The sequence below is a fragment of the Mobula birostris genome, chromosome 12 (assembly GCF_030028105.1).
Source record: "Mobula birostris isolate sMobBir1 chromosome 12, sMobBir1.hap1, whole genome shotgun sequence".
NCBI classification, from domain to species: Eukaryota; Metazoa; Chordata; class Chondrichthyes; order Myliobatiformes; family Myliobatidae; genus Mobula; species Mobula birostris.
In genome coordinates, this window is record NC_092381.1 from 66,095,161 (window position 1) to 66,121,371 (window position 26,211).

General features: G+C 39.6%; 1 protein-coding gene across 4 annotated transcripts in view; it reads right to left on the reverse strand.

Annotated features, from left to right (window-relative positions):
- The window catches only part of smg7 (SMG7 nonsense mediated mRNA decay factor), a 151,021-nt gene that overhangs the window by 90,699 nt on the left and 34,111 nt on the right, over window positions 1-26,211 (reverse strand). For 2 of the 4 annotated variants that reach the window (XM_072273973.1, XM_072273971.1), the window contains exons 4-11: window positions 24,696-24,755; window positions 15,258-15,390; window positions 14,928-15,099; window positions 12,925-12,996; window positions 7,417-7,567; window positions 6,643-6,778; window positions 4,881-5,043; window positions 4,476-4,632 (exon numbers count right to left, since the gene is read on the reverse strand). In XM_072273973.1, coding sequence (XP_072130074.1) covers window positions 4,476-4,632; window positions 4,881-5,043; window positions 6,643-6,778; window positions 7,417-7,567; window positions 12,925-12,996; window positions 14,928-15,099; window positions 15,258-15,390; window positions 24,696-24,755 — 1,044 coding nt within the window. The remainder of the gene's footprint in view (window positions 1-4,475; window positions 4,633-4,880; window positions 5,044-6,642; window positions 6,779-7,416; window positions 7,568-12,924; window positions 12,997-14,927; window positions 15,100-15,257; window positions 15,391-24,695; window positions 24,756-26,211) is intronic. The other 2 variants (XM_072273975.1, XM_072273972.1) reach the window with 1 other exon arrangement.

Genomic DNA, 26,211 nt, shown 5'->3' on the forward strand with positions numbered 1-26,211 from the left:
TTTGATATTTAAAATTTTGGTTACAAGATTTGGATGTATCTTTAAATCCACAGTGGGTAAATCTTGAATGTAATTCATTACAAGGGTTTTCCTTGGGTTCGGTTTTAGGAACTTTGCTTCCTTTTACTTCTTCCAAATTGTATAAACAAATGAATAATCCAATTGTTAAGCATACTTTACGTATATGGTTTCAATTTTGAAGATTTTTTGGGTTTAATCAATTTATTTTAGCAAGTCCTATTATATCTAATTTCCTTTTTCAACCTTCTACTATGGATCAAGCTTACTTTGATTGGAAAACCAAAGGTATAATACGTTTTCATGATTTATTTCTGGATAATTGTTTCATGTCTTTTGATCAACTTTCTAATAAATATAACTTACCCAGATCTCACTTTTTTAGATATTTACAGATTAGAATCTTTTTAATTACTGTTTCTCCTAATTTTCCACACCCATATCCAATGGACACTTTGGAAAAAATTTTAGATTTAAATCTCTTTCAGAAAAGCGTTGTAGCAATTATATATAATATAATTATGAATTTATGTCCTGATGTTTCCAATAAAATTAAAGCTGACTGGGAAAGTGAACTTAACATTATTATACCGATTAAAAAATGGGGAAAAATTCTTCAGTTGGTTAATTTATCCTCGAGATGTGCTAAACATGTGTTGATACAGTTTAAAGTAGTGCACAGGGCTCATGTGTCCAAAGATAAACTATCTCGTTATTATTCTTATACTAATCCAATATGTGGTAGATGTCATTCCGAGATAGCTTCTTTAACTCACATGTTTTGGTCATGTCCTTTGTTGGAAAAATATTGGAAAGATATTTTTGACATTATTTCAACGGTTTTGAATATAGACTTACAACCTCATCCAATTACTGCTATCTTTGGATTACCAATGATAGATTCAAATTATCTAACCTCTTCAGCACGTAGGATGATTGCATTTCTTACTCTAATGGCTAGAAGATCCATTTTGCTGAATTGGAAAGAGATTAACCCTCCTACGGTATTTCATTGGTTTTCACAAACTATGGTATGCTTGAATTTGGAAAAAATTAGAAGTGCGGTTTATGACCCTTCCATTAGATTTGAAAAAACTTGGAGGCCATTCACTCAGCATTTTCATTTGATGTAATTTGACCATTTCCAAACTTGTTTTATTTCTCTGTACTGTTGGTTGAGAGGAATGGAGTCGTTGACACTAAGGTTTTCTTCTTTCCCATTTTCAAGTTGTTAGTATTGCCCAAGTCTTTTACTTTAGTTGACTAATTCTGTTTAGTTTAGTTTTTTTTTGGGATGGGGTTTGTTTTTTTTTCTTTTTCATGATTTTTCTTCAGTTTTTTTTTGCCTTGTATTATTCACTATTATTCTACACGATTGGGAGCTTCGTTAATTTTTACTATTTGGTTTTACAATTACTCATTTTAAATGTAACAATGTATCTCCTACTACTTGCATTTTTGCTTTATGTTTTCATTCTATGAAATTAATAAAAAGATTGAAAAAGAAAGAAAGATGTGCTAAACGTGGAGTGGTATCTTCAACAGAGGAAATAAATGAGACATTCAAGAATTACTTTAAAGAATTGTATACAAGTGGCTCAGTTCCTTCTGAGAATGACTTCACAGATTTTTTTAGTGGATTAGACCTCCCTAAGTTGTCATTAGAGGACACCAAAGCTCTAGACTCTCCTATTACACTGGATGAGCTACTCAAAGCAGTTAAAGCTACAAATAAGGGCCATACGCCAGGCATAGCTGGCATACCTGTGGAACCTTACCTAGCACTTTGGGATATTCTTGGACCAGTATGGTTAGAAACATTAAATTATGCTTTTGGAAATGGCGCTTTCCATAGAGATCTAAACACAGCCCTGATCACAGTTATACCTAAGCCCGGTAAGCACCCCTTGGAGTGTGTCAATTACCGTCCAATCTCCTTGATAAGTGCCAACCTCAAGATATTTTCCAAAGTCTTAGCCAGTAGACTTGAGACAGTAGTTGGGAAAATAATTAGCCCAGATCAAACGGGCTTTATCAAGGGGCGTCTCGCATCTGATAATATTCGCCGGCCCTTACACGTACTGAGTGCAACACATAAAATCCCACCTGCCTGTGGCCTGCTATTTCTAGATGCTGAAAAAGTATTCGATTGCTTTGAATGGTCATATCTTTGGAGAGTTCTAAAAGAATTTAAGTTTGGCGATAAATTTATCAATATGATTCAAACACTGTATGCTAATCCTTCAGCCTGGGTATGTGTGGGAGGAGGTTCCTCAAGAGTTATTTGACATAGGACGGGGCACACGACAAGAGCACCCTTTGTCTCCTTTAATTTTTACTATATCTATTGAACCGCTTGCACATTTAATTAGAAACTCTCCTCAGATCTCCCCTATTACAATAGGTACAACATCACATTCAATATCACTTTACGTGGACGACACGCTAGTTTATATGGCAAATGTTCAACAAACTCTCCCCTATGTTTTAAAAACACTGGAGCAATTTGGATTTCGTTCAGGATACAAAGTTAATTTGTTAAAATCAGCACTGATGCTGATTAATACAGATAAAAGTAAGATGTCTCTTCCTCCCCAGATTAAAGTTACAAATGAAGTCCTCTACTTGGGTATTAAAGTTAATACTTCCCTATCATCTGTGACTAAAACAAATTACTCCTTAATTCTGAAAAAAATAGAAGATATTAGTAGATGGAGACAACTGCCAACATCAGTACCGGCCCATATATCGGTCATTAAAATGAACATCTTACCCTGCATTAATTTTATCAGCTCAATGATCCCACTTGCACCTCCAGCCGGAGACTGGCAAAAACTGGACTCCTTACTACGATACTATGTTTGGAATGGTAAAAGACCCACGATAAAATGGTCAGCTCTACAATTCAAAATGTCGAATGGGGGATTGGCATGTCCAAATTTTAAATTGTATCACTGGGCATTTGTATTAAAAAGTCTTAGCTATTGGATGGAGGAGGATAAAGTTTCGTCCTGGAAAAATATAGAACAAGAGCTAATAGCACCAATAAGGTTGAAGGACTTTCTCCTTATACATATGCCTACCAAAAAAAGTGATTTGTATTACAGTCCAATTTTAACCCATATACCACAAGTGTTTAGAGCAGCAGAAAAATTCCTAAAATTTAAAAGCGTATGGTGCAAGTCATCTCTATTATGGAACAATAATTGTTTTCTATCTGGGGGGAAACCATTCATTAACAGAACTTGGGAGGATAAAGGTATTACTACTCTTCAAGATACTAATGGGGCAAGTACTATCCTTAGCTTTCAAGAACTGATATCTCAATATAATATTGATAAACATTCTCTTTTCTTCTACTTTCGAGTAAGATCAGCTTATAAAGCCTACGGCATTCCCTGGGGGTCAGATTTAAAGGACCACCACATTTTAAGTTGGATACAGAGTGCTCCAGGACAGATAGTGTCATATACCCACAATAAATTAAACTCCCAGAATTATATGCCCACATCGGGAATGAAAGCTTGGGATAGGGACATATCTAAATTGGGACAAGACTTAGACTGGGATGCGATTTGGGATAATGCTACCGGTGCTTCGAAAATCCCAAATCATCAGTATATACACTTGAAATTTTGTCATAGAGCATATTTAACACCAAGAATTAGACATCAAATGGGACTGGTTCCTGACTCTTATTGCTCATTTTGCCCCCATGGAGCCATTGGCTCTTTTATACATGTTGTATGGGAATGTCCAGGGGTTTTTGATTTGTGGGGAAGGTTATCAGTACTCTTACAGAACTAACAGAGGTACAATTACCAATGGACCCCGCTGTACATCTTCTAAATGATGACTCCCACCTTTCTCTTACGGAAAAAACACGCAAAATCTGGCTGGCAGGCCTGACTGCAGCTAAGAAGATTGTAGTCCAGCGTTGGAAACCTCCCCATGATATTTCAAATACTCACTGGCTTCGGAGCTTTTTGGACATTTCTAACCTGGAATTTTCATCAGCAAGAGTAAATGATGCACGACCAAACACAATCATAATGTGTCAAATTTGATATCTAACTTAAAAGATCTTTTGTGTATCTACTACTATTCAGTTGATTGGTGGAGGGGAGAGGGATGGGGAGGTGAGAGGGGTGGAGGGGGGATGATGATGAAGGTTGGGGGGTAGCTGGGTTAAACAGTCAAAATGTAATTGTAGTTGCATTGAGTGTAATTTGTTGGTGTTGCAATAAAAAATTAGTAATAAAAAAATGCACATTCAGAAAGGTACATTTAACAATTCTATGTATGAAGTATAAGGACGAAAAAACAAGAAAACTAGCATCAATGCCAGATAAAGAACACAGATGAGTTATCACTTAAGTACTGCAGGACTTGCAGTCACTTAAAAGATTTACCAACAAATTTCTTAATTGTGCTAGATCTGAATAAGGAATACTTACTGTTGCCTTTCTTCTAATGCACTCTCCTGAAAGACATTGGGCCTGAGTTTCAGCCAATCCAATGAAACTTTAACTGCTGGCAGAGGGCATTCACCCAAGGCTTCTTTGAGGTTCTCATCCTGCAGTGCACACTTGCACATTACTCCAAGAAAAGACACTGGAGAATTGAATAAGAATAGGGATTTTCACAACTACTTTACTGTGGTAGTCTTCACCTCATTGCATGCAGTATATTTTTAAATAATCACATTTCTTCAATCAAATAGAAAATGATTTAAATAATTACTTCAACTGGCACAGCAAAGTCCAGGTGTTCCTCACCCGACAACCAATGACAAATGAACAAAAGTTAAAACCAAAAAAACAAATGAACAAAAAGTAAAACCAAGTTATGATGCTACTTACTAAAGAGACCCAGGAGTTGTGTCCAACACAGTAGTTCTTCCTGACTATAGCAATGGTCATCCGATTCAGTACTGAAATCACGCAGATGGTGCAACTCAAACAGATTAATTACTGTGAGGTGTACGAGTTGCTGAGAACTAAATGCCTTCTGAGGAAGAAGTCTCTGAAAATAACAAAATCTAAATCAGAATTATGACCACTGCAGATAACTCCCGAAGAGTACTGTTTCCAAGCCACAAATTGAAAAAAATTGGCAATCACAAGGGATCAATGTCCTAGAAGAGGGTGTGCACTTCATATTGAAACAAGTTATCCAGTATTCAAATTTGATATGAAAACAGAAGAAAATTTAGACCTATTAGCTTTAAAAATTACAATATTACCACACAGAAATTAAACAGTATTCATCCAACAAATAGTATCACAAATTATTTTTGAATTTACCTCCTGAAAAACTAAGATTTGGGACAAAATGTAAGAGTTTCAGAATGATCAGAAGCCAGGTGAAGGTAGTGCAATAGCACATTTTGGGAAACTAGGCCAATTTTCAGTTGTAAGTCTCATTTTCAATGGTTGGAAAGTTGTGAACATTTATGGAGCAAACAGAGGTTATGGGAGGTAGAAGATTATCAGCAACACAAGCAGCAAATTTAGTTATCAAAAGTGGAACAAAAACAAACTGCTGATGCTGTAAATCTCAATTAAAAACAAAAAACATTGGAAATAGTCAGCAGGTTTAAGCAGTATCTCTCTTTTATAAATGTTCCTTTCTAACCCTAACCCAGAAATTCCTTGTTGGATCAGAGGCAACAGTTTCATGACTCTCATCTGCTTGAGTCAGGACTTAAAGTTCTTTTCCAAAGTGGGACAGGGCAGAGGGCTGAATCAAATTTTTAACAACAGATTATTCTGAAGGGAACAGCTGGGATTCAGCTGCTCCCAGAAAGGCCAGTCCCAGTCTTCAGAGACCAAAAGTAAATCCAGGATGTGGTGACTGCCAGTTACCACTACATATATCACTACAGTCTACTGCCAAACTCCCAAGCCCAGCAGTGGAGCTAGATTCCATTACGAATCCCAGGTCTAACGCTGGCATAGTAGCAGTCGTCCTATTTGTTTCAAAAGGAATGTACAGCCTTATAGTATAGATGGCAAAAGGAGTAACTTCATTTATTTTTATTCCATAGCAATATTACTATTTTGTGTTTTAAATATTTGACCTTGCAAAATGATTTTAAATCACTGAAAGCAATGTCATTAGCTTTATAAGCTTCAAGTCAGAAAATTTTTTTTAAAAATCAAAGTCTTGAGAGGCTCTACCTTCACCTCTAACTTTGCCACTTGTAAAAGGCTCACATGTCCAAGATACAGTGATCAACTCATTCAGCCTTCTGCAATCAACCCAGGTCAAGTAGGCAGCTAGAAGACCTTGAGGCAGCAAGTCAAATCTATTTGAATTCAGGTAAACCATTAACCACCAAGCCAAACTTACCAGTGTGAACAAGGAATTTGAAATGAAAATACTGTGGCCCATTCCTCTCAAGTTTTTAAATATTTACACTGGTAACCTCCCAACATTTTAATCTTAACTCCATCTCTCTCCCTTTATATTTCCTTAAATGTTAAGTAAATTGCTCAAACTATTTTGAGACCTTCACTGTCACAAGAGGTAACAAAAAAACAGCAAAACATGAATAAATTTCATATCCATAAGTAACAAATAACTTAAACATCAAATTGCCAAAGCATAGTTTCATCGTACCTTGAATTGGTCTTCCAGCTTCTCTCTCAGCATACACAACTTCTCTAAACTTTTAGTCAAATACACATGACCATGGAACTTAATAAAAGCCTTAATGAAGTCAGAAACATTCCACTTAGTCTTCACATCATCACGGCTATATAACAAAAATAAAAAATCGAAGTGTTTGTGTGCATATTTGTGAGGTATATAACCAAGCATTAAAGTTACGGTTACCTCAAATGCAGTGAATACATGATATAGATAGGCTAACAAAAAAGTTTCTTAAATCCCAGAAAAGCCTTCAAATATACTACTGAGAAATACTGCAAAAGGAAATTAGTTATTTTGAAGTAGCTGAAAATATGCATGACCCAGGGATGACTTGGCATTGATTGCACATGAATCTTTTAAATAGAGAATTGCTTAACATAAAATCTATAAAGAAAAATGTCAAGATAATTTCCCCCTTTTTCTTTGTTATTTCAACCCTCTTCACAACCTATTTTTAAAAAATTTATTTTGTGTTCTGCATTTGATTACTATTCTAACTTCAGGGATTGGACTCTGGCACCTTTTATCAATACTCTTTTACTTATTGGTTATACACAACATAGTTTGCCATTGTCTAAGTCCCAAGTGCCCTGTAGAGGGAGCCATGACACTTGATCTTTAACATGCAGTAATTAAATACAAGCAATATTGGAAATTAAGGAGCAAGTAAAATTCTAACAAACTACATCATTATTCTCTAGTTGCAGTACTTATGCTGCTTCTGAGTGCAATTTTTCTCACCTTTCCAAAGCTTTAGAAAGCGCTTTTTGTAGATTAGTAGAAGCAGCTGGGAATGGAAACTTGACAGCAATACTTCTGCAATAGTAGAAAATGGTAGTAAGGTGATCACCTTTAGAGGAAGCCAGAATTGCCAGCTGATTGTATGGTTGACCTGAAAGAGTGACATATTGTAATTTAAATACTTCATTAAATTCATTAACAGTTTGCAATTAGGTTATTAAACCCATTGTTGTACTGTCAAATCCACTAGTACTTGACATATGGTAGACAATCTTCTTCCTCAATCTATGCCTATTATATACTTTTGTACTGTCCTTCAAATCTTATTTTAACTTCAAATTAGGAATTGTTATAAACACTGGATTTAAAATCTTAAAAATTGTTTTAAATCTGTACTTTCTTAAAATAATTATTCCACTCAATCCGAATTCTCGCTGGTACACTTGACCTTTAACCACTTTTCTTTTGGTAGACAATTGGCTTTTGATATTTGCCAATAACTTTTAACTGTCCTGAAGAAGGGTCTCAGCCTGAAATCTCCACTGTTTATTAATTTCTGTAGACGCTGTCTGACCTGCTATTCCTCCAGCATTATGCGTATGTTGCTTTGGATTTCCAGCATCTGCAGAATTTCTCGTGTTTACTATAGGTAGGACAAACTCAGCATGGTTTCCTTAAGGGAAAATCTTGCCTGACAAACCTGTTGGAATTCTTTGAGGAGATTACAAGTAGGATAGATAAAGGGGATGCAGTGGATGTTGTATATTTGGATTTTCAGAAGGCCTTTATCAAAGTGCCACACATGTGGTTGCTTACCAAGTTAAGGGCCCATAGCACTGCAGGAAAATTATTGGCGTAGTTAGAGAATTGGCTGATTGGTAAGAGGCAGTGCGTGGCAATAAAAGGATTCTTTTCTGGTTGGTTGACAGTAACTAGTGGTGTTCCGCAGGGGTTGGTGTTGGGACCGCTTCTTTTTATGCTGTATATCAATGATTTAGATGATGAAATAGATGGCTTTGTTGCCAAATCTGCAGGTCATACGAAGACTGGTGGAGGGGCAGGTAGTGTTGAGGAAACAGGTAGACTGCAGAAGGACTTGAACAGATTAGGAGAATGGGCGAGAAAGTGGCAAATGAAATACAATGTTGGAAAATGCATGGTCATGTACTTTGGTAGTAGAAATAAATGGAGAATGTGAAATAAAGGGGAAGAAAATCCAAAAACCTGAGATGCAAAGGGACTTGGGAGTCCTTGAGCAGAACACCTTAAAGGTTAACGTGCAGGTTGAGTTAGTGGTGAGGAAGGCAAGTGCAATGTTAGCATTCATTTCAATAAGTCTCGAATACAAGAGCAGGGATGTGATACTGAGACTTTATAAGGCACTGGTAAGGCCTTGTCTTCAGTATTGTGAACAGTTTTGGGCTCATCTAAGAAAAGATGTACTGGCACTGGAGTGAGTTCAGAGGAGATACACAAGGATGATTCCAGGAATGAAAGGGTTATTACACAAGGAACGTTTGATGGCTTTGGGTCTGTACTTGGTGGAATTTCGAAGGATTGGGGGCGGGGGGGGGCACAGAATCTCATTGAAACCTTTCGAATGTTGAAAGACCTAGACAGAGTAGATGTGGAAAGGATGTTTACCATGGTGGGGATGTCCAGGACAAGAAGGCACAGCCTCAGGATAGAGGGGCGTCCATCTCGAACAGAGATGCAGAGAAATTTCTTCAGCCAGAGGCTGGTGAATTTGTGGAACTTATTACCACAGGCAGCTGTGGAGGACAGATCGTTGGATGTGTTTAAGGCAGAGCTTGATCTGTTCTTGATTGGACATGGCATCAAAGGTTACAGGGAGGAAGCTGGAGAGTGTGGCTGAAGAGGGGAAGAAAAAGATCAGCCATGACTGAATGGCAGAGCAGACTTGATAGGCCAAATGGCCTAATTTCTGCTCCAATATCTTATGGTCTAAATGTTAATTTTAAATAAGAACCAAAATTATATAGTGGATATATGAAGCAAGCAAACAGAAAACAAAAAAGTGAGTATTTCAACAGAATATTTCAGTTAACGTGGCAACACTGAAGAAAAAAATCTGTACATTAAACATCAGTGTATCGAATGTCTTCACAGATGTTAGCTGTACTACCATTGAGTTTAAGCTGCTTTTAAAATAACTAATATCAGATTTAACTATCACCTACACAGACAAGAATGCACTGTGGTAATCTAGGATTCTTTATTAAGAAATAGATTTTCCTATTCTGTTGCTATCTCAACAAATGGAAAACACTTGAATTTATTTCCTATGTAAAATGCATCATGCCAAATTTGAAAATGTCGTATCTTGCAAAAAATTCGTGTAAGGCTCACTTGTAACACCAGTATTTCCTTTAAATCAAGCACAAGTTTGTGGTGTTCAAGTGAAAACCCTGATGTGAAATGCAAAACATCACCATGACAAGCAAGGGAATTAACTCCTGTTTAAGAGGTTTGAACATGAAGTCTAATTGTGACTGATTAGCCTACACAAGTATTGGCTTTTTCATTCATAAACAAAAACCTGCCAAGGAAATAAACTTGATTCCAAATCATTCACCAAGGGAACAATAAAGTGTCATTATTGTCTTGTCTTTTCTAATCAGATAATTTCTCTCTGCTTTATATAGATAATCCAGTAACAAACAAGAGAAACTCTGCAGATGCTGGAAATCCAAGCAACACACACAAAATGCCTGCCTGCTGAGTTCCTCCAGCATTTTGTGTGTGTTGCTTATTATAGGTAATGCCTGAATCTGGGAAGTAACTCTAGTTGCACAAATTATAACAATGCATACAGTACATATCCAATTAACCAATGGCTGAAAATGGATCACCCGAAGAATAGGCATGGTAAAAGCACTGTAACATGAAGATTACAGTACTAAAGACAATAAACAATTAAAACTAATAACGGGATTGGAAAAGCCAAAATCTTTTGATTGTCTTAATCACTGATCTCTACCCGGAGCCCAAGCAAGATGCTGCATCACAGAAGGTGTCAAAAAGTTCCACACCTCAGACTGCTCACATCAAAAAGGTGGAAGAAAATGGCCAGATCCTTAATCCAAGAATTACTGCTTTTGTAGCACACAGTGGGCAAATTTGAATTGGAACACTAAATTAGTAGTAAATATATGTTGAACTAAATTGCTACAGCAACTCCTTAAATCCAATGCATATGTCCACAAGACAGCTCTGCCGTTCCCCCTAATGATAATCTGCATCATGATTACTGAACACAGTCTAGCAGAGTAACAGGCCCTTCAGCCTAGGATGCCAATTTACACTCATCCCGTCAGCCTGTACATGTGATATTCCTCCATTCCCTACCCATTTGTGTGCCCTTCTATGTCTCTTAAATATTGCTATCATGTCCACTTTCACCACTTCCACTGACAGCATATTCCAGGCATCCAACACTGAATAAGAAATCTTGACTCAAATTTCATTTAAATTTTCCCCTTTATCTTAAAGTTATACCCACTAGTATCTGACATTGGGTAGACAGTAGTTTTCCCACAATTTATGCCTCTATATATTTTTATCACATCACCACTAAACCTCGTAGGCTCTACAGAAAACAACAGACTGCAGATGCTGAAAATCTGGAGGAATTCAGTGGGTCAGGTAGCATCTATGGAGGCAAATGGACAGTTGACATCTCGGTTGAAGATGCTTTATTAGGACAGGAAAGAAAGAGGGGAGATGACCAGTATTATAAGATAGTGTGAAGGGGTGAATCCAGGTGAGGGGGTTGGGGGTGAAAAGCAGGTGACATAGGGGGAGTGTGAGAATGATGCAAGAAGCTGCTAGGTGGAAGTGAAAAAGGGCTCAATGTGGTGGGATCTGATAAGAGAGGACGGCAGACCTCGAAATAAGGGAAGGGGGTAAAGAGAGAAATAATGGGAGGAATGTATGGTTGGTAGGCAGAAGGAGAGAATGGGGAAGGGGAAAGAAATAGGATGAAGGGGCGTCAAGGGAAAAATAAAGAAGAGAGGGGAACGATGACCAAAAGTTAGAGAAATTTATGTTCATGCAGTCTAGTTAGAAACTATAAGAGGCTGGTCCAACTTCTTTTAACAGCTAATACCTCCCATCCAGACAACATCCTGGTGAGCCTCTTCTGTTCCCTCTCCAAAGCTCCCACAAACTTTCTTTAATGCAGTTATTGTAACTGCACACAGTACCTGCCAACGGGTCACAGCCGAAATGTCAACTGTACTTCTTCCCATAGATGCTGGCTGGCTTGCTGAGTTCCTCCAGCATTTTGTGTGTGTTCACAGAACTCTAAATGTGGCTGAAACAAACTTCATACAGCTGCCACATGATTTCTTTGATCTTTATACTCAACATCCCAACCAATGAAGGCAAGCATGCTGTATGCCTTTACCACCTTTTCTACTTGTGTTGCCACTCTCAGGAAGCTATGAACTCAAACCCCATGATTCCTCTACATTAATGCTTTGAAGGATCTTGCCATTAAGTATATATTTTTCTCTCTGTCCTCATTTCCAACTGATCTATTTCCTGGTGAATGCTTTGACAACCTTTCTCACTATCTAGAACTCTGATCATTTTTGTTTCATCTGTAAACTTAGATCTATATATCATTCATATTTTGCCCATCTGGATATTATTTATCTATCTCACAAACAGAGGTTCTAACTCAGATTCTTGCAAAACACCACAGTCACAGGCCTCCAGTCAGAAAAGCACATTTCCACTTCTATCCTCTGTCTTCTTGCTAAGCCAAGTTTGAATTGAATCTATCAAGTGGATTCCAATATGAGGGACCTTGTCAAATACCTTACTGAGCTACAGATAGAAACCTTTTACTGTCCTACCTTCAATCAGATTGGTCACTTCTTCAAAAACTAAATCAAATTTCTAAGATGTGACCTGCACTATACAAAGTCCACAAGACCATAAAATATAGGAGCAGAATTAGGCCATTTGGCCCATTGATTCTGCTCCAAGATATCATCATGGCTGATCCATTTTCCCTCTGAGCCTTCTCCATGTATCCCTTCAAGCTTTGACTAATCAAGAATTTATCAACATCGGCCATAAATTTACCCAATGACTTGGCCCCCACAGCCACCTATGTCAATGAATACCACAGATTCACCACTCTCTGGCTAAAGAAACTCCTCCTCATCTCTATTCTAAAAGGACACCCCTTAATCTGAGAATGTGCCCTCTGGTATTAGACTCCCCCACCATAGGAAGCATCCTCCCTACATCCACTCTATTGTGGACTTTCAACATTTGATAGGTTTCAATGAGGTCACCTCTCATGCTGACTATCTCTGATAAACCCATGTTTTTCCAAATGAGAACAAATTGTATCCCCAAGAATTCTCTCCAATAGCTTTTCTGCCACTGTTCCAAGGCTCACTGGCCTGGTATTTTTTGGTTCCAGAATATAAACAAGTTACTGATCAGTATTTAAAAAGAAGTGCACCTTACCATTTGAAGGAACAAGTTGAGCTGCATGTCTGTAGTAAGACTCAGCCTGACTAGTCTGATTCCTGTATCGAGCTGTGGAGTAAAGGTGCGGATATATCAGAGGTAGACATCTTTAACGTTCAATCAAATATGCCTCACCCCAACTGAGTTTCTTGCTTATTTTCTTTCCATTCATATATTCTCCACTCAAGAATTGGAACCCTGTCACTCACAGAAATGTTATTGTTTTACTTACTCACTGTCAAATTTATTTCATGATAAACTCAAATAAATCAAAGGATTATGCTAATTATTGCACTAGAATGAAGAGATCATGAGCCAGTTGATTAGACAGAATGAACTATTTTTAACTAAAGATATTAGAGGAAATCTGTAACAAGGTTTTCTTCAAACATGATGATAAGCACATTTATTCCAATATCATTAATCTCCCTGGTTGTTTCAATACCACCCTCTTCTTTAGCACACCTATAAAGCCCACATGTAACTTCAGTAGCTATTCAGAAAAAAATGGATTTTCTTTTGGGTACAAATTATAATCTCTAAGATCAAGAAAGTTTGAAACCTAAGAGGAATGCTGGTACAAAAGAAAAATTGTACTGTTCTCTTCAGTTATCCAAATCCAGGATAAAGTAAATCTCAGCCAGGCTGTACACCGAGAAAGCTCTTGACAGGTTTCACCTCTAGCTTGGACAACATGGCATCCAGAGAGTATGGAGTTGTTTGATGAGATGTAAGAATGGGCTAAATGTACTCAACAAGGAACAGCATGACCACTTAGGCCATTCTTAGTATACAGCATCTTAACTCAACTTAAACCGCAGGCTAACATTAAATTTATTACTCAGTAACTATCTAGTGTTCTACAGAATCACACAGAACCAATTAACAACAGAATTATGAGTGCTTTGTCAAGCAGATTACTGTAGAAGAAAGAAAGATGTTTCATATGCTACCATCATAATTGTAAATGATCATTCAGTTTTGATCTAAATATTTAGTTCAAAATAAATATATTACTTAAGAGTACTAGATTTCCTCAAAGATTAAGAAAAAGATTGGATGAAGACCAAACAAATGGTAATTAAAATGTGGAATAAGCCCCCACACTTAAAGTTCTTCAGCTTCAATGCTGGAAGGTAGACTGACAATACATAGCTTTCGCAGTGTATTTAGACTGCAGTGGCATCCTTGGCAAATTTGGTTTATATTTGCAAACTATAGTATATTTATGTTCCCTAACTTTTAAAAAAGTGACTAAACAGCAAAATAAACTTTCACACAGGTAATACTAGATCAAGGCAGCGCAACAGCAGGTTGTAAATATCTGAGTTTAACTGCACATCCAACTCGTTCATGAAACTGTTCTTCCATTGCCACATAAACACCAACAAGCCTCATCATTATTTAAATCCAGCCTGCTTTTAAAAGCAAATCCTCAAGGTATGTCAGTAAGGAAAGTCAATATATTTTAATGAAAGCAATATCTTTCTTTTTTGATACATGTTACTAATCTTTCAAAACTCTGTGCAAATAAGCAGATGCTAAACGTAATTTACCAGTTTCCTCAGTGATACTCCAGCAGTCAGCTTACAGCATCAGCTGATATTCACACAACCTCTGCTGTATGCCTTGGAATGGCCACAAGTTGGCTGATCTCCCAAAAGAAGGGCTTTGGTATCAAGGAAGAGTGATATTAGCAACATCAGCAAACTCAAAGGTTTGTCTGCTAAACACACAGAAGTACTAAAATTAGCTCCAGAAAATCTGTCTGTGTTCCCAACTCAAACACAGGGAAGTGGTCATGCACAAGAAGAAACAAAACTTCACCACTGTGATGATAACATTGCTTTTACATTAAACTAGAGCCTGGCAGAGAACTGCACTGTGCTAAAAATACTATTTTGATTTTTCTGGTCATAAATTTAGAATGGAGTTAGGTTTGCATAAAGTGTCAACATTATCAAAGAACTCTTAAACAAGCATTTCTCTAGGTGACATACCTATGTCTCCAAGATGTACAAGGCAGTGCTGGCAGATATATGAGCAAGAGCTGGGTTGGGGTTTCACAATTCCACTTGTGCTGCATTGTTTATTGCTGATGATTCCAAGCTGTGAAGATTTAACACGGCAAGGGAGGTCCACATTGAACACTGTGCACAACTCTTGCAGCAGCTATAATGAAACAAAAAAAAATAAATTCCCAAATCACACTTAAAAGATGTCTTTTTAGAATGTTACACAGATCAACTTAAATTTGGTTTTATTAACTAACTTGGGCTACTATGAAGGACTAAATATTTGAATAAATTTTCAACATTTTGTGAACTCACCTGTGTGTAAAAGCCACTAGCTGCCTCTAAGAAGAGTGAAAGGTTGGCCTGTACCTCACTGCGGTTAGGATTGGCTCGGTTCTTGGCCTGACCCTGTAGTGTTGTAATCTGATTTTTGAAGGCATGGTTCCAGCTACAGTGAATAACAGAACTATTACTACAAGTCAAGCTTGAGTATATTACTCTAGCGTACCCAAGTACATCTTTTGAAAAAAGAACTTCAAACAAAACCTCAAAACTTTTCAATAAGGTTGCATTTTATAAAGTTCATTTGCATATTATTTAGATCCAAAATCCATTGATATACATAAAGCCAAAACAATATTAAAAATCTCAGACTCAGCTAATTTTAAAAAATACAAACTTGCTAGTTCTCTGGTACCTTTATAAAAACCTTTACTGTTTCTCAATACGCCGACATAGAATAATGGAGGAAAATAACTATTGGAATGCAGTTGGGATGAAATGAAGAGGCCTGAATGGCCTTGAGTTACAGCTATTAGTGATGTCAAGGAATATAATGCAAACCATTTCCTAATTTTACATAATCAGCTTCTATATTCCTTTAATCCTCAATATTTTATTTTAACATTAAAGATATCATAAATTACACCCTTTATTCATACAACACAATATATAAAATAATACTTACTATCACAATGAAAGTAAATGAAAAATAGACAATCAGTCCAAATCAGCACTCAATTCACCATTCACATGATTTGAATCAGGACAAATGGGAATATATTGAGCCTTCCCACAAGCCACATTGTTTTTTTTTGAAAAAAAAATCATTTACAAGATTTAGGCATATGATACACATCCCCAATTGTCCTTGTACTAAATGAATTAAGAGGCCATTTCAGAGAGCAGTTAAAACAATCATATAAAGGCTAGGATCCTTTCTTAGGGGATTGTCTTGCAACAATCCAATACTTGTTACAGTAATTTTTACTGATACTGTTAGTTTTTAATTCCAAATTTATTTCATTATTTGCATTTAAATTTCCAAATCTGTGTTAGGATTCAAACTCATGACTCTACAGTCTAGGTGAATGTCACTGATACAAATCAGGTAACCATACTTTTGGCAATCATACCCTCAAAATAAATTGTATTTAATCCAACACGAAATTAAAATAAAGCTGGTGAAAGCTGGAATATGACTGACTAATCAAGACCAAAAAAAGTTTCTGAAGAAAAAAATGGATTCAGGTAAACTGGATTCATAAAAATATTTCTTTCTGGTGCATGCAATTACAAATTTAAGTTCATATGCACCACCAAGATTTATAAATAATTAAATGCAAACTTGATCAAAACTACTTTACCAATGCAAGATCATGGAAGCAATAATTGAGTTGAGAGCAAGTGACTTACAAGTCCCATAGTACTGCTCTTTGAAAACTGATTTTGTATTCATTTCATTCACCTTCTACATGAACTCTGTAAATTACAAGCTGCCTAATCAAAAAAAAATGGCAAGCTGTTCCTTTCTTCTGGAGTTCATCAAATGCAACAAGAAGCAATGAAACCTTCCACTTGCTACTGAAACTGTTTAGTTTAACATTAGAGCTTTGATAATCATTAACACAAAACTGTGTTAGTTTGTTCTTACTAAAATATTTGGTTTATTGATATATAGCTAGTCACCTAAAACTCAGTAGCAACACTCACAGTAACTTAGACAAATCACTGTTTTATTTTCAGGACATTCTCTTCATACTTTGTTGACTAATAAACTGAAATTCTGTTTAAAACTGACCTGCTTGCTTTGTGTAATCTCAGAGGGCAACAATGTTTACAACTTAAATGCTGGCCGCAAATTCTCAGTCCAGGGTCACTGAAAGTTAAGTGTGAGTTCTGCCCTTTAAGCTTATACATAAATGAGCAAAGGCAAGCTAATCATTCATGTAACTCTTAACATCCAAGTGAAAAGCTCTCATGGGTAATGCAATGTAAGGTGATAAAATGCATGAAAAGACCAGACTTTTTCTGCCAACCTCTTCTGCGTGCCCACTGTGCTCCAAGCGAGGAAGCCTGGAGCACATCCTCAGCAGCTGCGCAAGGGCACTTGGTGAGGGACGGTACAGGTGGAGGCATGTTCAAGTCCTGAAGACCATCGCTGAAGCCATCAGCGCAGGAGTTGAGTGGGCGAAGTGGTCCCGACCCTCCAAGCAGACCATTGCCTTTGTCAGAGCTGGGGAGCAGCCAATACCTGCCAAAAGAACATCTGCAGGCATCCTGACCTCCACAAGGGACTGGCAGCTGTTGGTGGACCTCGAACGGCAGCTGAAGTTCCCCAACCATATCGTAGCCACCACCCTGCGACCAGACATTGTCCTAGTGTCTGCGTCTACTAAGCAAGTGGTGCTGCTGGAGCTGACAGTCCCATGGGAAGATAGCTTGGAACAGGCCTTTGAAAGGAAGCTCTCCAAGTACACAGAACTGGTCAGCAACTGTCAGCAGGCTGGATGGAGAGCGAGGTATCGCCCAGTGGAGGTTGGTTGTAGGGGATTCGCAGCCCATTCCTTAGTTACAGCCTTCAGCAATCTGGGCGTCGGGGAGGAGAGCCATCCGCAGTACCACCGATGCAGCAGAGAGGGCTTCAAGATGGCTGTGGCTCAAAAGAGGGGAGCCATGGAGACATAAGTAGCTAGCCATCTGGACACAAGCTGAGGTCTGATCAGCCCCGGCTGGGTCACCTGGAAGAGGGTGTATGATGTTGAAAGACCCGAAACATCCGATGATTCCAGGAACATCACTGAAGATGTGTCCGGAAGCATCAGTAGATGTATGTACACAGTTCCTATAGTAAGAATCCCACAGAGACAAAGGATTTGAAAAACACAATGTGAGCAGTCCTCATGGCTGATCTGCTCTATGTGAGTTCCATATAGCTCTCAACTTTATGTCTTTCCACCAATTTATCAGTAGACCTGAACTTCTGAGTTGAACTACCGCAGTGCAATGACTTTTCCACTTTAAAAACTCTCCAACACAGATTTCCCGTTATCATTGAACACAACCATAACCATTTAAGTACCTTCAGTGATCTAGCAACCAAACCCTCCAAGATTCAGAGTTCCAAAGATTTACCATTTCTGCTGATACAAAATCCCTCGGTTTTATCTTGAAACTATGTTCAAAGTTTAAAGTTCGAAGTAAATTTACTATTAAAGTACATACAGCCCTGTGCAGCTGGATCATGGACTTCCTGTCAGATCACCAGCAGGTGGTAAGCAACAGGAATACTGCAGATGCTGGAAATTCAAGCAACACACATCAAAGTTGCTGGTGAACGCAGCAGGCCAGGCAGCATCTCTAGGAAGAGGTACAGTCGACATTTCAGGCCGAGACCCTTCGTCAGGACTAACTGAAAGAAGAGTTAGTAAGAGATTTGAAAGTGGGAGAGGGAGGGGGAGATCCAAAATGAAGGAGAAGACAGGAGGGGGAGGGATGGAGCCAAGAGCTGGACAGGTGATTGGCAAAAGGGATATGAGAGGATCATGGGACAGGAGGTCCGGGGAGAAAGACGGTGGGGGGGGGGGAACCAGAGATGGGCAAGGGGTATAGTGAGAGGGACAGAGGGAGAAAAAGGAGAGTGAGAGAAAGAATGTGTGTATTAAAATAAATAACGGATGGGGTATGAGGGGGAGGTGGGGCATTAGCGGAAGTTAGAGAAGTCGATGTTCATGCCATCAGGTTGGAGGCTACCCAGACGGAATATAAGGTGTTGTTCCTCCAACCTGAGTGTGGCTTCATCTTTACAGTAGAGGAGGCCGTGGATAGACATGTCAGAATGGGAATGGGATGTGGAATTAAAATGTGTGGCCACTGGGAGATCCTGCTTCCTCTGGCGGACAGAGCACAGGTGTCCAGCAAAGCTGTTTCCCAGTCTGCGTCAGGTCTCGCCAATATATAGAAGGCCACATTGGGAGCACCGGACGCAGTATATCACCCCAGCCGACTCACAGGTGAAGTGTTGCCTCACCTAGAAGGCCTGTCTGCGGCCCTGAATGGTGGTAAGGGAGGAAGTGTAAGGGCACGTGTAGCACTTGTTCCGCTTACAAGGATAAGTGCCAGGAGGGAGATCAGTGGGGAGGGATGGGGGGGGGGACGAATGGACAAGGAGTCGTGTAGGGAGCGAATCCTGCGGAAAGCTGGGGGGGGGGGGGAAGGTGTGCTCAGTGGTGGGATCCCGTTGGAGGTGGCGGAAGTTACAGAGAATAATATGTTGGACCCGGAGGCTGGTGGGGTGGTAGGTAAGGACCAGAGGAACCCTATTCCTAGTGGGGTGGCGGGAGGATGGAGTGAGAGCAGATGTGCGTGAAATGGGGGAGATGCGTTTGAGAGCAGAGTTGATAGTGGAGGAAGGGAAGCCCCTTTCTTTAAAAAAGGAAGACATCTCCCTCGTCCTGGAATGAAAAGCCTCACCTGAGAGCAGATGCGGCGGAGACAGAGGAATTGCAAGAAGGGGATAGCATTTTTGCAAGAGACAGGGTGAGAAGAGGAATAGTCCAGATAGCTGTGAGAGTCAGTAGGCTTATAGTAGACATCAGTGGATAAGTTGTCTCCAGAGATAGAGACAGAAAGATCTAGAAAGGGGAGGGCCGTGTCGGAAATGGACCAGGTAAACTTGAGGGCAGGGTGAAAGTTGGAGGCAAAGTTAATAAAGTCAACGAGCTCAGCATGCGTGCAGGAAGCAGCACCAATGCAGTCGTCGATGTAGCGAAGGAAAAGTGGGGGACAGATACCAGAACAGGCACAGAATATAGATTGTTCCACAAAGCCAACAAAAAAGCAGGTATAGCTAGGACCCATATGAGTGCCCATAGCTACACCTTTAGTTTGGAGGAAGTGGGAAGAGCCAAAAGAGAAATTATTAAGAGTAAGGACTAATTCCGCTAGACGGAGCAGAGTGGTGGTAGAGGGGAACCTATTAGGTCTGGAATCCAAAAAGAAGCGGAGAGCTTTGAGACCTTCCTGATGGGGGATGGAAGTATATAGGGACTGGACATTCATGGTGAAAATAAAGCGGTGGGGGCCAGGGAACTTAAAATCATCAAAAAGTTTAAGAGCGTGAGAAGTGTCACGAACATAGGTAGGAAGGAATTGAACAAGGGGGGATAAAACCGTGTCGAGGTATGCAGAAACGAGTTCGGTGGGGCAGGAGCAAGCTGAGACAATAGGTCTGCCAGGACAGGCAGGTTTGTAGATCTTGGGTAGGAGGTAGAAACGGGAAGTGCGAGGTGTGGGAACTATAAGGTTGGTAGCAGTGGATGGGAGATCCCCTGAGCGGATAAAGTCGGTGATGGTGTGGGAGACAATGGCCTGGTGCTCCTTAGCGGGGTCACGATCCAGGGGTAAATAAGAGGAGGTATCCACGAGTTGTCGCTGTGCCTCGGCAAGGTAGAGGTCAGTACGCCACACTACAACAGCACCCCCCTTATCGGCAGGTTTAATAATAAGGTTAGGATTAGTGCGGAGGGAGTGGAGAGCAGAGCGTTCCGAAGGAGTGAGGGTGGAATGGAAACAAGGTGCGGTGAAGTCGAGACGGTTGATGTCCCGTCGGCAGTTAGCGATAAAGAGATCCAGAGCAGGCAGAAGACCAGAGCGGGGTGTCCATGAAGAAGAGGAGGGTTGAAGACAGGCGAAGGGGTCATCAGTGGGGGTGGAAGAGTCCTTGCCGAAGAAGTAGGCTCGGAGACGGCGGAAGAAGAGTACCGCATCACAGCGAACACAGAACTTGCTGAGGTGTGGGCGAAGGGGGACAAAGGTGAGGCCCTTACTGAGGACAGAGCGTTCTGCCTCCGACAGTTGAAGGTCGGAGGGGATGGCAAAGACCCGGCACAGATGAGAGCTGGGATCAGAGGGGGGAGGGGGGAGGGTTGGGGTGAGAGGAAGATGGAGCCTCTGAGGACCCAGGAGTTGACGATGGGATCTGAAGGAGACGGGATTGCAGAGTGGTGGTGGGGGAAGGGGAGACGGGAGTCACAACAGCAGCACATAAAGACCCGGCCTCGAGTTCAAGGCTGGAGTCGCAGTTGGTAGTTGCGCAATCGCTGTGAAGGTGTCCATGGTCGTTGCTGGAGTCTGGGTTTTGAATATGCCCTGAGGTGTTGGAGCCGCCGAGATCAGTGGCAGGGGCCGCAATCTGAAGTTCATGCCTGCTAGCGTCGGGGCCGGCAGGCTCTGGAGTCCGTAGATGTAGGATCTTGCGATCTTTGCCTAACATGACAAAGTCAAAAAAACGACGATTGCAGGCGTGAATCCGACGGAGGATGAAATAACGGGTAGGACCATAACAGAAGGCGAAGAAAGTGTCCCGGAGGTGTGTAAGGGTCTAGGATAGGGACACCAAGTACCTCCTCATGGCGGAGAGAGTCGCCTTCAGAGCTTGACGGGAGAAGCGGTGAGAGGCAGAGTCAATAAAATGTGAGTACCTGGGATCCTCAGAAGGTCCAAATTGAGAGGCTCGGAAACGAATCCTAAAGCCAACTGGAGTAAGTTGGCGACAGAGGCACGTTCCAAGAAAGGAAATATGGCTGTGATAGCGAGTCTGAGTCAAAATGTGATCGAAAAGTTGAAGAGCCGAAGAAATTACAGATGGGGAGCAGTGAGAGATGGTTTAACTGAACTCCCGAAGAGAGGATCTACACTTCTTCAGTGTAGGCATCACCGGAAGAGGCTTCACAGTAGTGAATTTTAAAAACGCAAACAGGAATACTGCAGATGCTGGAAATTCAAGCAACACATATCAAAGTTGCTGGTGAACACAGCAGGCCAGGCAGCATCTCTAGGAAGAGGTACAGTCGACGTTTCAGGCCAAGACCCTTCGTCAGGACTAACTGAAGGAAGAGTTAGTAAGAGATTTGAAAGTGGGAGGGGGAGGGGGGGGATCAGCTGTCCAGCTCTTGGCTCCATCCCTCTCCCTCCTCCTATCATTTTGGATCTCCCCCTCCCACTTTCAAATCTCTTACTAACTCTTCCTTCAGTCAGTCCTGACGAAGGGTCTCGGCCTGAAACGTCAACTGTACCTCGTCCTAAAGATGCTGCCTGGCCTGCTGCTTTCACGAGCAGGTGGTAAGTTTGGGCTCCCTCACCTCTGCCCTCTGATCCTCAACACAGGTGCCCCTCAGGGCTGTGTACCAAGCCCCCTCTTTTACTCTCTGTATACCTATGACTGTGTCACCACCCACAGCTCCAATCTAATTACATTTGCTGATGACACTACACTGATTGGCCTAATCTCAAATAATAATGAGGCAGTTTGCAGAAGAAGTCATCACCCTGACAGAGTGGTGTCAAGAAAACAACCTCTCCCTCAATGTCGCAAAAACAAAGGAACTGGTTGTGGGCTACAGGAGGAATGGAGACAGGCTAACCCCTATTGATATCAATATATCAATGTATCTGGGGCTGAGCTTTAAGTTCCTCGGCATAACATCTCCAAGGAGCTCACATGGTCTATACATACTGGCTGTGTGGTGAAAAAGGCACCACAATGCCTCTTTCATCTCAGACTGTTGAAGAAGTTTGGTGTGGGCCCCCAAACCTTAAGAACTTTCTATAGGGGCACAATTGAGAGCATCCTGGCTGGCTGCATCAGTGCCTGGTATGAGAATTTTACTTCCCTCAATCGCAGGACTCTGCAAAGAGTGGTGTGGATAGCCCAGCTCTTCTATAGATGTGAACTCCCACTATTCAGGACATTTACAAAGACAGGTGTATAAAAAGGACCCAAAGGATCATTGGGGACACAAGTCACCCCAACCACAACTGTTCCAGCTGCTACCATCCAGGAAATGATACCACAGCATAAAAGCCAGGAACAACAGGCTCTGGGACAACTTCTTCCACCAAGCCACCAGACTGCTTAACTCATACTGACACAACTGTATTTCTATGTTATATTGACTATCCTGTTGTACATATTATTTATTATAAATTGCACATTACATATTTAGATGGAGACATAACGTAAAGATTTTTACTTCTCATGTGTATGAAGGATGCAAGTAATAATGTCAATTCAATATGTCACCATATGCTACCCTGAGATTCAGATTCTTGCATGTATTTACAGTGGAACAAAGAAATACAATAGAATCAATGAAAATCTACAAAGAACCCAGATTGGAAAAGCTTTTACCTGGCCTAATCCACTTAGACCAGACTGGATTTATTCAACAAAGACAAACACAGGACAACATAAGGAGAACTCTACACATATTAGAACAGGTTAATAAGAACGAGACAGAGACAATAGTAGTAGGATTAGATGCTGAGAAAGCTTTTGATTCGGTTAGTTGGGCATTCCTATACAGAGTGTTAGGAAGATTCGGCTTTCAAGAAAAGTTTATTAAAGTAATTCAGACTCTATATGACAGCCCTACAGCCCGAATTAAGATAAATGGGGACCTCTCTGACTCTTTCATCTTAGAGAGAGGCACTAGACAGGGATGCCCAATTTCTCCTCTCCTTTTTGCGCTATATATTGAACCACTTGCCCAACTAATAAGCCAGAGCGAAATCGTAAAAGGTATCAAGGTGGCAGGGATTGAACAGAAAGTGGCGTTATTCGCAGATGATGTTTTGGTCTATCTGAGTGAACCAGAAAAATCACTTATAGGATTGTTTACACTGTTGGATGACTTTGGGAAAATATCAGGTTATAAAATAAATGTAAAGAAAATGCAGGTTATGTCCCTAAATTATACACCATCCAAAAAATTGCAGGATACATACGATCTTAAGTGGGAAGCTAAATCATTAAAATATTTAGGAATAACCCTGCCGAAGGATCTTTCAACGCTGTCACAGGTAAATTATGGGCCATTAATCTCAGAGATAAAAGCAGATATGCATAGATGGAATCTTATCCCCTTTTTAAGTTTAAATTCAAGGATAAATACTATAAAAATGAATATTCTTCCTCGGTTACTGTATCTTTTCTGTACTTTACCTGTGGAGGTGGATGATAATCAATTCAGGAAATGGGACAAATGGATTTTCCGCTTCATTTGGCAAGGAAAGAAACCTAGAATTCGATATAACACCTTACAGTTAGGGAAGGAAGGAGGAGGTATGGTTCTTCCTTGCTTGAGAAATTATTTTTATGCTTCACAGGTAACCCCTCTGTTATATTGGTGTAATAGGAAATATAAGGCTAGATGGAAGGAAATAGAATTTGGATTAGTTGACAGTTTTCCTCTACAGGCCTCAATAGCTGACAAAGGATTGGTGGCCCAATTGGAAAAATTTAAAAACAGCTGGATAAATCTTACATTAAAAGTATGGCAGAAGGTGATTAATTAGTGTGGAATTAATAACATATTAAAACTCTTCAGATGGTGTGCATATGATACCAAATTCCTTCCCAACAGAGGAGATAAAAGATTTATATTATGGATAAAGAAAGGTCTTACAACCTACCTCTCATTTATAGATAAAAGAGTATTACGAAGTTTCCGAATCCTGCAGGACAAACATGGCCTAGAACACAATGACTTTTTTAGGTACCTTCAAGTACAAAACTATGTTAACCAGAGTTGTAGATATACAGACCTATCAACAGTAGAATTAGAATTTTTCAAGATCCTGAATTCCGCTTGCAGTTCAAAACCTAGTAAATCAGTTTCTCGATTATATAATGCACTCTCCCATGCTAAAAATGTAAACACATTGTATATTAAAGAGAAGTGGGAGAAAGAAGCGGGTTTGGTACTTTCAGAGGAGGCTTGGGGGAAAATATGCAGCTTTCAGTGGTCCTCGACTAATTCTTTGACTTGGAGAGAACACTGTTGGAAAAATATTATAAGATACTTCAAGACCCCATATCAGGAAAAATATAGAGATATAAACGTGACGTGTTGGAGAAGGTGCGGCTCCAAGGAGGCAAATTATTTTCGTATTTTCTGGGATTGCCCTAAATTAAGTATATATTGGGAAAGTATTCATAGAACATTAGTTAAGGTACTTAGGTCCCAGATACCTCTGAACTTTGAGATGCTCTATTTGGGGCATGTATTGTTTTTTGAACAGAAGGAAGATATAAAGTTGCTGCAGGCCCTCTTAGCGGCAAGTAAGAAATCAATCACTAGAAAGTGGCTAAATCCAATACCACCTACATTAGAAGATTGGCACGAAGTTATCTTGGAAATATTTAAAATGGAAAAGTTGACTTACTCCCTGAGAATTCAAAAAGAAAAATTTTATCAAATCTGGAATAAATGGATTGAATATATAACCCCAATGCGAGCAGACTTTAGATGACTCTCCTAATGATTTATACTGCTCTTCTCATCAACACAGTAATATTGCTCACGTAAGCACCCCTAGTCTAAATGTTTACTGTTTTTGTTTTCTTTTGGAAAATAGAGAATTAATACAAGTAAAGGAAAAGATTTGGGAAAGGGATAAAAAATGATAAAATTAAGTAAATAAGTACATGGGGATTGGATAATTATGTCTGGGGGCAGGAGCAAGCATGAACAAGTTAGGATATAAATACCTACAATGGTTGTTACATAAGCTTACATACAACATTTTGGACCAGAAGAAATGGTCCAGAAGGGATTTATGGAAACTATTGTTACTATGTTTCTTAACAACTAATACCATTACTTAGCCTAATAGATTAGAATTACCACTGTACATAATTATCTATTTAAGTGTCTAATTTCCTTTTATATCATCTCAATGTGTACTTAAGAATGTATAAATAATTATAGTTTTATACATATAAAAAAATGGAAAAGGTTATAAGTGTGGAAAAAGTGCATGATACTTGTGAAGTCCTTATCCAAATAAAAATAAAATTAAAAAAAAGAAAATCTACAAAGAATGACAAACAACCAAAGTGCAAAAACAAATCAATCAATAAATAATAGTGAGGACATGAGATGTAGAATCAGTTCAGAGTTGAAATGAGTAAAATTATTCAAGCTAG